Source organism: Microtus oregoni, unplaced genomic scaffold, assembly GCF_018167655.1.
Source record: "Microtus oregoni isolate MIOR12 unplaced genomic scaffold, Mior012 000054F_ref0000373, whole genome shotgun sequence".
Taxonomy (NCBI): Eukaryota; Metazoa; Chordata; class Mammalia; order Rodentia; family Cricetidae; genus Microtus; species Microtus oregoni.
The window spans coordinates 7,487,259-7,500,394 of NW_024543830.1; the positions used below are offsets into that span (position 1 = coordinate 7,487,259).

Sequence of the window (13,136 nt, forward strand, 5' to 3'; positions counted from 1 at the left end):
TTGCAGCATTTTAAAGTGATGCTTTCCCGTTTTTATTATATGATGATGGAGCAGATGATAAAATGGAAATAAAATGGAAAGGTTGTGCTCCTTCTCATATGCCTCAAGAATGTGTATTTTAACAAATCTTCTTTTAAAACTTCTGCTTGATTAAAACCATTTCCAATTGTGCTTGAAAATGTATGAGATTATAAATGTGGGGATTTAAGAAAGTGTTTTTAAATGTGAAGAAACTCGGACTGACCTGGTGGTTTTCATTTGAAAAGTCATGGGAATGGTCTCAGATCGATAACCAGCATATGGCTAAGCCATTAGCTCGTTTATGTCCTCTCTTCATTCTGGCCCAAAGCCCTTCAAACAAGAGTCTCACATTCCACCCCTGGAACTCTGCTTCACTTCCCAGAATCCTTGGTAAAAGCCAAATCAATTATTTTTAAATGATGGTATTAGAAGAGCTAAGACCCCATTCCCAGAATTCCCACTGAATGCTGCTTACACTTCTTGAGAAAAATGGAAATATATCCTTGATACGATTTTGTCTTTTAGAAACATCACAGGTAGTGAATGAAGTTGTCAGCAAGTTTGGATCATTTTCTGCCACCTTAGAAAATGGGATCTGCCTCTCAATCAGTTACTATGGAGCACATGGGCTGGCGCCAGGTGAGATGCACACACTGTACAGAGCAGGGGAAATGTCCTGGGACAGTGGTCCCTGACATCCTCAGCTTGTCCCAGGATGGAGGTCCCCTTACATCCTCAGCTTGTCCCAGGATGGAGGTCCCCTGACATCCTCAGCTTGTCCCAGGACAACAGTCCCTTACATCGTCAGCTTGTGGCAGGACGATGGTCCCTGACATCCTCAGCTTGTCTCAGGGTGGAGGTCCCTTACATCCTCAGCTTCTCCCAGGATGGAGGACCCCTGACATTTTCAGCTTGTCCCAGGACAACAGTCCCTCACATCCTCAGCTTGTGGCAGGACGATGGTCCCTGACATCCTCAGCTTGTCTCAGGGTGGAGGTCCCTTACATTCTCAGCTTGTCCCAGGATGATGGTCCCTGACATCCTCAGCTTGTCCCAGGGTGGAGGTCCCCTGACATCCTCAGCTTGTCCCAGGTTGGAGGTCCCTGACATCCTCAGCTTGCACCACTGTCAGCAAGCATACCTGTTCTTCTGATTTAATGCTTCACATAGATTTCCCTGCAATGTGGAGATATGTAATGTATGGAGTCGGGGGGTGGACATTCACACGTGGATGTGCAAATGTAATTTTTCCTCAACATCAAATAGCAGTGCTTTCACTTTCAAATTCCTTTTTATTGTTTGAGTGATCTTTCACATAGTCACTTCTACAGACATGTGTATATTCTGATCATCTTTACTAACTAGTCCGTGAAAGTAATTCTGTTAGTTTGATGCAAGGAAAACATGGTCTTCTGGGAAGTCCCTTTGGGTTTCTACAGGAGAATATTTCTGAGTCCTGTGACAGTAGAACTTCTGCATAGCATGAATAATAAAAAGCCAGAGACAGATATTGTGGTTCAAGCTATAGATTAGAAAAGCAAACAGCCACACCAGAGAAGTCTTCCCTCTTCCAAGGCTGGGCGACTGCAGACTGAGCCTTGAGCCTCTGCATTCTCCTGCCTTATATTGCCCTTTAGGGCTGGGCTTAAAAGTGTGAGCCACCACCGCCTGGGTCTGTTTCTGCTTTGATCTTCTATAGCCCAAGGTGGCCTTGAACTCACAGAGATCTATCTGCCTCTACCCCCCAAATTCTGGGATTAAAAGTGTGTGGCACCACTGCCTGACCTCTAGTGGTTTAGTTTTACCTTGGGATCTTCAGGCAAGCTTTACTTACTAAAACATAAATAAAATCTCACTGTAGTTCAGGCCCAGTGTACGTCAGGAGTTAATCTAAAAGGAGCCATTCATTAAACGCTTTGGAGGACTGCTCAGATCCACTTTCAAGAAACAATTTTCCAACTGGAAGCTATTTCCTTTCAAATCATAGAATAATATGTCACTTTGCCTATAGCTAATTAAGAAATTTGTGGATTTCTACAAACTTTGAAGGTATCTAACTACAGTAGATATTTTTTAAACGTTGCAAAACCAATAGGTAATCTCTACACCATCTAGCTTTAAAACTCTGGGTGGGTATAGATTATGATGACTGACCATCGTACCTCCTGACCTCAGCTCCTTTTCTGCAGATTGCCGTGAATATCATAACCTTGTTTCTTAAAAGTTTAAAATGTCTCTAGAACCACAGCAAGAGGTGTCTAAAGGCAGAAATATGGATCCAGAGCTGAGAAGAAAAGACATGCCTACTATGGTCATTGTAGAATCAACACGTATATGACACTTAGAGCCGTCAAAGTGAATAAGATAGATCACATGTAATATATGCACAGCTCAGACTGCATATGACGGTCAAGTAGTATTTTGCACACTTAGCTATCTGGGCCTCCTCCCCCATGAACCTGACCCAGTAGGTCAGAGGAAGACCTGGGCATTTGCTTAAAATTCTGTGAGTAATTATTACAGTGGCCAGACTTGAGAACACGGAGAACCTGGGACCTGGAAGCATCCACTGCACTGGAATGGGTGGATGAGTTGGTGGTGTGGGATTGGATTGACCAGAATGGTAAGGAGAGGTCAAAGAAGAGGCATGCTGGATCCTGCAGGAGAACAGATGACAAGTAAAGGGGTCTTCTGGACCCCCCAGAACCCCCCCACACACACAGTGTCGCCTCTCATCAGCCCTTTAGAGCTCCCAAACCTCTAAAACCCAGGGAAACTACTTCACTCGCCTTAGACAAAATAATCCGTCTTTGTTGGATGCCCTCGTGTGTGTTAGCTCATGCGTGATGTGTCCATGGGTTCTGTGGTCTCAGTGCTGGTCTCACTCGTGAATCTAGAACTTTCAGGATGTCTTATGAACTTATTTCAGAACTAAAAAAAGAGTACTTTAGTAGCGTGGGCAACAGACTGGAAAGCGAGGCCACGTGAGATAATGACTTGACTATCAGCCACACTAAAGTGTTAAGGGTTTCAAATTTCCTAACTACAATCTGATTTCCAAAACAACTGTTTTCTCGGAAATGCATTCAAACAGTAAAACGCATTTCACATAGCAAAGGTTAATGCCAACTTGAACAAAACCTTGAAATGTGTCATTTAACATGCATATGAAATATGAATAGTTAATTTTTTCATTTTCCCCTTTTCCTGTTTCTAGAGGTTACGGATTCCAACCTGGACACAATGATGAATATCCCTTCAGCTCTGACTGCAACTGTGATTCCCACTATAGTGACTGTCCCTCAAACCAAAGGGAAAGCGAAAGTAAAGGGCAAAGAAAAACCCAAAGAGTCCCTTAAAGAAGAGGAACACCCAAAAGAAGAAGAGAAAAAGGTAGATGGGCATGGCTACAGATTCCAATCTTTCTACCGCAGAGTTACTTTTTATTTATTTATTTATTTATTAAGGATTTCTGCCTCGTCCCCACAACCGCTTCCCATTTCCCTCCCCCTCCCCCGATCAAGTCCCCCTCCCTCATCTGCTCGAAGAGCAATCAGGGTTCCCTGACCTGTGGGAAGCCCAAGGACTGCCCACCTCTATCCAGATCTCGTAAGGTGAGCATTCAAACTGCCTAGGCTCCCACAAAGCCAGTACGTGCAGTAGGATCAAAAACCCACTGCAATTGTTCTTGAATTCTCAGTATTCCTCATTGTCTGCTATGTTCAGCTAGTCCGGATTTATCCCATGCTTTTTCAGACCTAGGCCAGCTGGCCTTGGTGAGATCCCAATAGGAGCACGAGCAAGGAACGCAGAGTTACTTTTTACAACTAAAATGAAATTGCGCTGTCTCCTGACATTCTCTTTCCTTCCTCCAAGTCCTTCCTTGCCTCTTTTCAACCTTTCTATCAAATACCTGGTCTCCTCTAATTATTCTCTCTCTCTCTCTCTCTCTCTCTCTCTCTCTCTCTCTCCCTCAAACACACACGCACACACACGCACACACGCACACCCGCACACGCGCACACACATACATCAACAGGGTTGCTGGTTTTCCCCAACACTACATTAATCTCTTTCAACTACTATCATGAAATATTTTAAACCAAGTAACTCACAAACAACAGAAATTAATTGATCAAATTGAGACTGGGGAGTCCAAAAGCAGGTGTTAGCCAACTCTATGTCTCATGAGAGCAAGTTCCTGTAGATGAAACCTTCTGTGTTCCATCACTTTACAGAAAAAGTTAACCCTTTCCATTCAATGCCTTTTTAATAAAGACCTGAATCCCAATCCTGAAAGCCAAGTCTTGGGATTTAAACAGTTCCTCAAAGGCCTATTTAATGCCATCATTTTGAGCATCAAGTTCCATCATCTGAGTTTAGGAGGATGCCAACACTCACACCATAGTGTTGCCCATATCCTACACATCCAAATAGGAGCACCATTCAAATCCCAGTTCAGTACATTTGGTCAATAAATGTTTTCACAGTGATCTCTGCTAACTTTAATGCCACCTTCTCGGGGAAAATGTTACATTTGATGCTATTCTTTGTCACATCTTGTTATGTGCCAGTCAGAGTAAAAGCTTGATGACAATGAAGATTCTTGCATCTTTTTTAGAACCTGTCTCAGGGCCTTCTTCCTTACCCACAGTTGTATTGTTTGAGAAATCCTTGCTTGAGCAAAATAACAGTGTCTCATTTAGAAAATGACAAGCTCTTATTCGTGTACAGAATTATGTACAGGAAGAAGTAGAGCCAGAGATTGTTGTACAGGAAACTCCTTATGTTCCCACCTTTCAAAACCTAAACGTATCTTGCCCCAATGGGCTCCTGCTGACCTTCATTGGGCAAGAATCTGCAGGTGAGTGTTAACTGGGGCGAGCAGGGAGGCACGGCTCAGAAACTCAAACAGAAAATCCTACCATTGAAAATTGTTACTGTTACAAGTTACACTTGTTGATAATGAACAATGGGTAATTTCCAATACGAGCTTGACAATAATGATCATTTTTCAGCCACTTAAGATGTATGTAAAAACACAATTTTTTATTGATTTTATTGAGCTACAAATTTTTCTCTGCTCCCCTCACTTCCTCTCCCCACCCCTTCAACCCTCTTCCATGGTCTCCATGAACCCAATTTACTCAGGAGATCTTGTCTTTTTCTACTTCCCATGTAGATAAGATCCACACATGTCTCTCTTAGGGTCCTCATTGTGGTCTAGGTCCTCTGGGATTGAAAAACACAAATCTTCTGAGATAGGTACTGATAACTCCCTCTATAAAATGTAGAAGTTGAGACTTCTGGAGGTGCAGGAATGTGCCCAAAGTCACCTGACTCCTAGGAGGCAGAGATGGGAAGTCATCCTTGGTCTAGTGATGGCAAATGTAGTTTTCTTTATGGCTTTGATGGTGGTCCTGTCTTCCTGCCTCTGCAGAGGGCCACAGGTACACAATACTTTGTTCATTGACCTAAACAAAGGAGGGTGCGTAGGAAGAAAATGAAAATGAGTGCACCTTAAACAAATAGAGAAACCCTCTCTCGATTCCATAATTTTTACATAGTTTTTTACTTCTGTTGGTTCTAAACATGGCATCTTACTTATTTGGATGAATAAATAGGTACCAGGAAGACTTTATTAGTTAACCTGAGAGCTACATCTGGTATTGGATCTGATCCATTCAGCAGTGGATAAGGATTCTTTTTCCTCCTGTATCCAATGGTGTCAGTTTTCATTTTCTTGATGATAACCATCTGGTCAGGGTAAGATGGAAGCTGAGTATAGTTTCTTGTTTGCATTTTCCTGGCGGCCGAGCATGTTGAAGACTTTTTTCCATGTGTTTATGGGTCTTGTGTTTCTTCACTTGGAAAGTATCTACTCAGTTCACTTACCTATTTGGTTATATTATTTGCTCTTTGGGTTATTTCTATATATCTGGAATTTGAGCCTCCATTAGATAAATCACCACAAAGATTTTCTCCCATCCTACAGATTGTCTCTTAAATCTATTCTTTGTTGCTTTGGCTGTATCTCCAGAAATTACAAAGATTAACAAATGGTATTGCATCAAGTTGAAAAGCTACCCCATAGTACTTTGGAGTTTTTTGGAAGGTGTTTACCAAGTGCTTTTCTTCTTGATTACTGGGGAGCAGCAAAACACTGAGAAGGATCTGGATGTGGTTAGAAATGGAGGACTGTGTTAATTCTGAAGGATGATGAGAAAGTTAGAAAAGGTTTGAATGAGGTCGCTTAGGCCTGTGACTCTGAGCATCCAGAGGATACCAGAACATTGTCTGCATTGTCCACCAGAAAATACGGAATCACTAAGTCCACATCCTTCACCCTGACATACTCTGGATTCTAGATTATGTACATATGCTAGAAAGGTCTATTATTTACTATGTTACTGAAATGGTCTTACTCACCCTGTTGGTTTGGAGGAGGCCAGCAATGAGCCAGAAGGAAGCATCCCTACTCCTCAAACACAAATATTAGAATAAAAAGAAGAAGGAAGATGAAATCCCAGCCCCGACTCACCCCTCCGAAAGCTTTATTCTCTTTTGCCTTTTAAGATCATGCTGTGGTAGACGAAGAGCCAAGCTGGGACCTCATGATCCGTCAGAGCTACCCCCAGAGAATGAAGCACTATGAATTCTATAAAGCGGTGTTGCCACCCGTGGAGCAGGAGGCATCGAGAGTTATCACCAGCCAGGGCACCGTCGTCAAGTATATGCTGGATGGATCCACACAGGTTTACAGCCCTTAAATGACCTTTCCCACAGACAGTAGAAAACAATGGGACTGTGAGTAAGGAGCAGTGCTGCAGCACATCCGGGGCATAGATAAGATACAAGGGTACCCTAAAATGGCAAGTGACAAATAGCACAGTTAGCGGGAGTGCTGTCCATGAAAGTCAGAATGCAAATAATGTATACGGTATGTGTAATACATTACTACAATACATATGGTGTATGCAGCTACGGTTGCAGACTCAATAGGTTTACCTCCCTTCCCTCTCAATGCACCTTAAAACACTAGGGGGAAAATGCTCCTAAATACTAAATTTCCAAAAGTATTAGAAAACAACGGCATATGTCACTAGTATATGAAATATTTAGAGAATTTCTCGAAAATGCTAGGCAGGTAGGTTCAGAGTGATGGAGAAATAAGGACAACATTTAAAATATGTATGAGAGAAACACTTCAAAATTTAAAGGGGGACTTCAAATAGACAATTTTACCTCTGAGCTCTGAAAATCAGGGTTGTTCTGCAGGTATACTTACTTTGTAGAGACTTAAAATCAGAAGGCCCAAAACCCAGACACCGCATACCTTGGCCTTCAAAAATGGTCATAGAGAAGGGATTCTAGAAATAGGCATTACACCATCAAGTGCCATGAATGAGAAACAAGACCAGGTATCTAGGAAAGCCCAATCTGGGGGTGGTGGCGCATGCTTTTAATTCCAGAACGTGGGAGGCAGAGGCAGATGGATCTCTATGAGTCCAAGGCCAGCCTGGTCTACAAAAATGAGTTTCAGGACAGCCAGGGCTACACAGAGAAACCCTTTCTCAAAAAGCAAAATGCAAAACAAACAAACAAACAAAAACAACAAAAAAGGAATCCCAAGAAAGAAAATGATAGATGCAGTATTTTTAAGTCACCTAACAGTAAATACTTGAGCATAAATTTTAAATGAGTAAAAATAAAATAGACAGAGACTCAAGAAGTTAACATTCTACTTTAAAAACTTTAACTGCTCTGGTGGCAGTGAGATAGTTCAGTAGGTGCGGGTACCAGGTCTGGCAGCCTGAGTTACATCTCCAAGACTCGTGTGTTGGGAGGAAGGAACCGACTCAGGAAAGTTGACACCTGATCTTCTTGTATCTGTCATGATGTACACACACATGCGCACACGCATACACACACAAACATGTACATGCATACACACACACACACACACGGGAGTGAGTAAATAAAATGCAATTTTAAAACAAGTATAAAACTGCTGTGGGAAAAATCAAGAGTTCTTACAAACTAAAAGTAACTGTGAACGGCTCTAAGTGGTAGGGAGGGTGGCTTGCAAGAGAGAGAGACACAAGTTGAGAAGTGTGGAAAGATAATATATGTCCTAGGATTTCCAGAAGAAAATAATGAGAGGAGAAAAATAGTTTAGAATATGGCCCATGAATTATTTCTAGTACTTAAATGTATACTTCGTATTCATCCCAGCTACCAAGTGGCGATCTCGGTTGATGCTAATTTAAGTACCATCTTGCTGCTTAGGACTGCACAGACAGACTGTAAAGCTCCTGAAGAGACCAGAAAGCATCAGACAGAGTCACAGGGGCAGATGACTTCCTTGTCAAACTCAAGGGAAGCTGTCAGTATGGGTACTCATAAGAGTATCTGTGATACCTAGAGATAGCAGACATCCTTGGTAGAAATCAGGCATTAAAAGTATAATTAATTTTAAAATGTAGTTGTTTGAACATATCATCTATATGATTTTCCAATTATATAGACTAAGGGTAAAGAATAGAAAAAATATATGAATCCAACCAAAAGTAGGAAACAAGACAGTGGTGGGTGAAAAGTATGAAATCATATTCTTAGTTGTCTACAGGTCCAAATCTCCCCTCCGAAAGCACCTTCTGGTGTCAAGCATGGAGGTCTTCCATCATCCTTTCTCCTTTAGATTATTTTGAGCTCAAAAATGTTGGACACAGTATACCTTGTAGACCACCCCCTCCTCGGTTCTCAGAATTCTGAGCCCTTGTTTCCCCTTCAGATTCTCTTTGCAGACGGTGCTGTGTGCAGCAGTCCCGATTCAGGTCCAGTGTATACATCTCCTGACACATCTGCAAGCCCCCATAACGGAGATTTGGTGGACTCGGCTTCTCAGCCCAAATCGGAAACAGCACCATCTGAGATTGTCATTACCAAGAAAGGTGACCATCGAGTTTCTTGACTTGCTGAACTTAGTAGCTTTCAAATGCTTAACATGTGTTCAATATTATGATACTGCTCACCTTTTTAATATATCTGTATCTATTCTACACATATATGTGTATATGAATTTTTCATTGCCAACACAAGACTGTTCAGTAGTTCATGAACTGTGTTGGCTTCTGTGTAATGAATAATGCACGTTTGCCAATTTGTGACAGTCTTCTATGTCATTTCCCCCTCTTACACATTAGCTATACTCTCTGAGGGGTGTTTTAGGGGGCTTGCTAATAGGATAATACTAAGATTCTTAGTCAGCATCCCTGGGATGCTGTTGACCTTTCCTTCAAGTTGAAGCAGAGCCCCTCAGATGCACCCATGAGGATTTCATGTAACAACTTTCATAGCAGAAAGGGGGGAAAGGCGAATTAAGAGCATGTGTTTTTGGAAGACTTCTGATTCTGGTCCTAATCCTCCCTCCTATGCATGCCATGGCTACACCTGGCTGGGATCCAGGGCTGCCAAAATAAAGAACCAGCATTCTGTGCCTTGGTTTTTGGCTGACTTGTGAGGGTTTGGATGTAGCAGGTGAAAGGTAATAGTCAGTAGTGTCTGCAATAATTGAAATCAAAGATTGCTGCCCTGGGAATTTCTGTTTATACCTTTTGTACTAGCACACTATGCAAACAGAGGCTTCTTCACCCCTATGACAATGCCAAATATTATTATTAAGTGTCATTCAGATTGATAATTTGTGAATCTTGTTACTATTTGATTAATTGTGAGGTTGAATAGTATTTAATTGTGTTTGTTGAGTTTAACCATAGAAACTGCCACAAGAATTATTAATTTTTAGTTTTTACATAATCTATCTTGTCCATTGTAACAACTTCTTTAAAAATTTTTGAATTATTTAAATCTCTTTCTACATTTATTTCCAGATCTCTAGAGTATCCCCAGCTTATTTTAATCATTGATTCTCAGTCTCTGAAATATAATTTATAACCTACTCTGATCAATAAAATTCAAATCTAGGAAAAAGCATACAACATGTAGTTATTTGGTACAGTGTTCTCTTTATAGTTATTATATAAAACTTGTTAGTTGTGTTTTCCAGATACCTAAGTTTTGCAGCCTTTCCTACAAAGGACAAGCTGGTAAATCTTAGAGACTTGGCAGGCCATGTGTTCTCTCTCACAATTACTCGGCAGTTCCGCTGGAGCATGAAAGCTCTTTCTGATAATCCACAATTCAATAAGCCTTAAATCTGTTGTGTCCCAATAAAAACTATTCATGAACACTAAAATTTGAATTCGATATCATTTCCGTACATCATGAAATATTTTTAAATTCCTTTTAGCCGTGTAGAAATATGAGGTGTCATTACCTCACAGTCTACACAGAACAGACTACAAGCCTTGCTTATACATAAACTCCCAGCCCTTATCTTCTGTCCTGGCATGTTTTTTAATCTCCCCCTCCAATTTATTCAGCAATGTTTACATTGACTGAAAAGAGGGCAACACCTCCTCAGTGCTGTGCTCCTTGTGCTATTGCATTATTTGTCAGGGAATTTGTCTCTTTAACGGTTCTGTCAGATTTTCCTTCAGTTTGAAATATCGATAATTTTTTTTTATTGAGAAAAGGAGAAAAAAAAAACAAGTTTCCACCTCCTCCCAGCCTCCCATTTCCCTCTCCCTCCTCCCACCCTTCTCCCCCTCCCCCCACTCCTCTCCCCCTCCCTCTCCAGTCCAAAGAGCAGTCAGGGTTCCCTGCCCTGTGGTAAGTCCTAGGTCCTCCCCTCTCCGAAATATCGATAATTTTAAATACAACTTTAGAATCATTCTCTTTGTGGTGAATTTAGCTTGTCACTGTTGGACAGGGTTACTTTCTATTTGAATTTTGAGGCTCCCCTCCCCTAATGCCCCTTTGCTTAGACTGTGCCTCCATTATCCGTTGTTCAATGAAACGTCACCAAGATGGTATTTATACTCTCAAGTTCCTCTTTCTGTGGCATCTCTTTAAATGTGTCTCTTCTGTGTAACATATAGGTGGATGTTGTCAAAGCTAAATTTGAAAGGCTTAGCTTTTGGAGATTTTAGTTCATTATCCTATAACTGACATTTCCTGAAAATCTCAGACTGCTGCCCTAGTTCTCAAACGACAGTTTCCCTAAGGGTGGAACTCTAGACTGATGTACATTGACTTCCCCCACACTCATTTAAAAGATGGCTCTTAGTCTAATTCCTATGCTTTAAAGATTATCTGTCCTCTGATCATTCTCCATGTTTTATAATAATTTGACTGTGTGTGGGTTTCTGTTTATCCATAAAAGAGGGAATGCATCAGGCCATTTGAATCTGTAGATAAGTATCTCTCTCTCATGCTGAAAATATCTCAGTAATTATGTTATCAATATTATTTCCATCAATTTCTTTTTCCTCTTGTTTTGTATTTCTCATAAAACTTTTTAGAGGTCTTTGGCCTCTTTTTCATTACTTCTGGGGCAATGAGGATTGGGACTCTCAGCTTCAATCAAAATAATTGGCTCAAGTCTATCTTTGAGGTCTCTTCTAAAGTACATTATATCATCTATCAAAAACTCACATTAGGGGGGCTAGAGAAATAGCTCAGTGGCTAAGAGCACTGGCTGCTCCTCCAGAGAGTCTGAGTTCAATTCCCAGCAACCATATGGTTGCTTACAACCATCTATAATGTGATCTTCTGGCCTGCAGGCATGCACGCAGACAGAGCACTCACACCTAAAATAATACATAAATAGGTAAAAATTTGCCAAGAACACACCTTTAATCCCAGCACTTGGGAGGCAGAGGCTTTCGAGACCAACGTGGTCTTCAGAGTGAGTTCCAGGACAGACAGGGCTACACAGAGAAACCCTGCCTTGAAAAACCAAAACAAACGACCTTCACATTAATTTGTTTAAATTTCAGTTGTTACATTTTTTCCACTTTATTTTGCTTATTTTATTTCCAATCTGCCTTCTCTGCTTTTATTAAATTTTTAAAATTAAAATATAATTATATCACTTCCCCTTCCCTTTCTCCCTTTCAACCCCTTCTTCCCCCATACCTCTCTCAAATTGATGACACCTATTTCTTTGATTATTGTTGATACACATATATGGGAATGTATAAGTTTATACATACAACCTACTGAGTCCATCTAGTGTGGCTTATGTATGTATATGATTGGACAGCCAGTTAGAGTGCTCAGCCCTGGAGAAGACCATTTCTCCCCCCCCCCCATCCGCTCACAACAGTCATTAGTTGCCTGTAGTTCCTCATTCAGGGGTAGGGCCCCATTATGTTTCCCCCTTCCTAGTTAGCCTTTCTGTTGCTATTATTGTTCAATTCTCATTCAGGTAGGCATATGGCTGAGGTATCATAAGCTTGCCTGTCCTTTGTAGGAGACAAATCCAATAGCAGACCTTTTGGTCTTCTGTTTCTCACAGTCTTTCTACACTCTCTTCCACACTGTTTTCTGAGCCTTGAGTTCATGACTTACATTGCAGATGTATCCACTGGGACTGGACTCTCCACCATCTGTTGATTGCTGTGTTACCTCTTGTGTTTTTCTGTAATGATCTCTTGGCCATTACAGAAGAGAACTAAAGAGAAGATTATTTAATTACTTACAGATAAGCTATACTTATCTGTGGGTATAACGGTAAGTTTTAGAATGTTACTAGGAACTGTAATTAGCAAAGTGGTGGTAATAGATCCACGACCTCACTAGTCCCTGGTGATTGGGTAGGTTTCTAGTACCAGGCATGATTTTCCTCCTCTTGAATGGGATTTAAGTCCACTCACACAGCTGTTGGTTACCACCAAGAGATAAATGTCACTATTGCACCTTTAGATGTCTCCCACAATGTTGGTCATCGTTATAGTTCATAGACATTATATCTAGACAGGACAATTGACTGATTCCCTCCCTTGGCAGCTTCTGTAATGTTTTCTGGTAATACAAGAGCTAGAGTGCAGGAAGGAAGTTTTTGGATTATATCCAGCTCAAATCATCCATGTCCTGTACCTAAAGTATGCAGAGCCCCAGGCAATAGTGACTTACCTACATGAAATGTACAGGTAAACGGATGGAACTGGAAAATATTGAGTGGGACAACCCAGACACCGAAAAACAAG

The 13,136-nt window shown here is 41.2% G+C and overlaps 1 protein-coding gene across 1 annotated transcript in view; it reads left to right on the plus strand.

The window, feature by feature from the left end:
- Positions 1 to 13,136, plus strand: part of Spag17 (sperm associated antigen 17) — a 214,907-nt gene that overhangs the window by 140,741 nt on the left and 61,030 nt on the right. Inside the window, exons 25-29 of the mRNA XM_041637866.1 lie at positions 507 to 660; positions 3,239 to 3,414; positions 4,756 to 4,885; positions 6,598 to 6,776; positions 8,816 to 8,975. Of these exons, the coding sequence (XP_041493800.1) occupies positions 507 to 660; positions 3,239 to 3,414; positions 4,756 to 4,885; positions 6,598 to 6,776; positions 8,816 to 8,975 (799 nt within the window). The remainder of the gene's footprint in view (positions 1 to 506; positions 661 to 3,238; positions 3,415 to 4,755; positions 4,886 to 6,597; positions 6,777 to 8,815; positions 8,976 to 13,136) is intronic.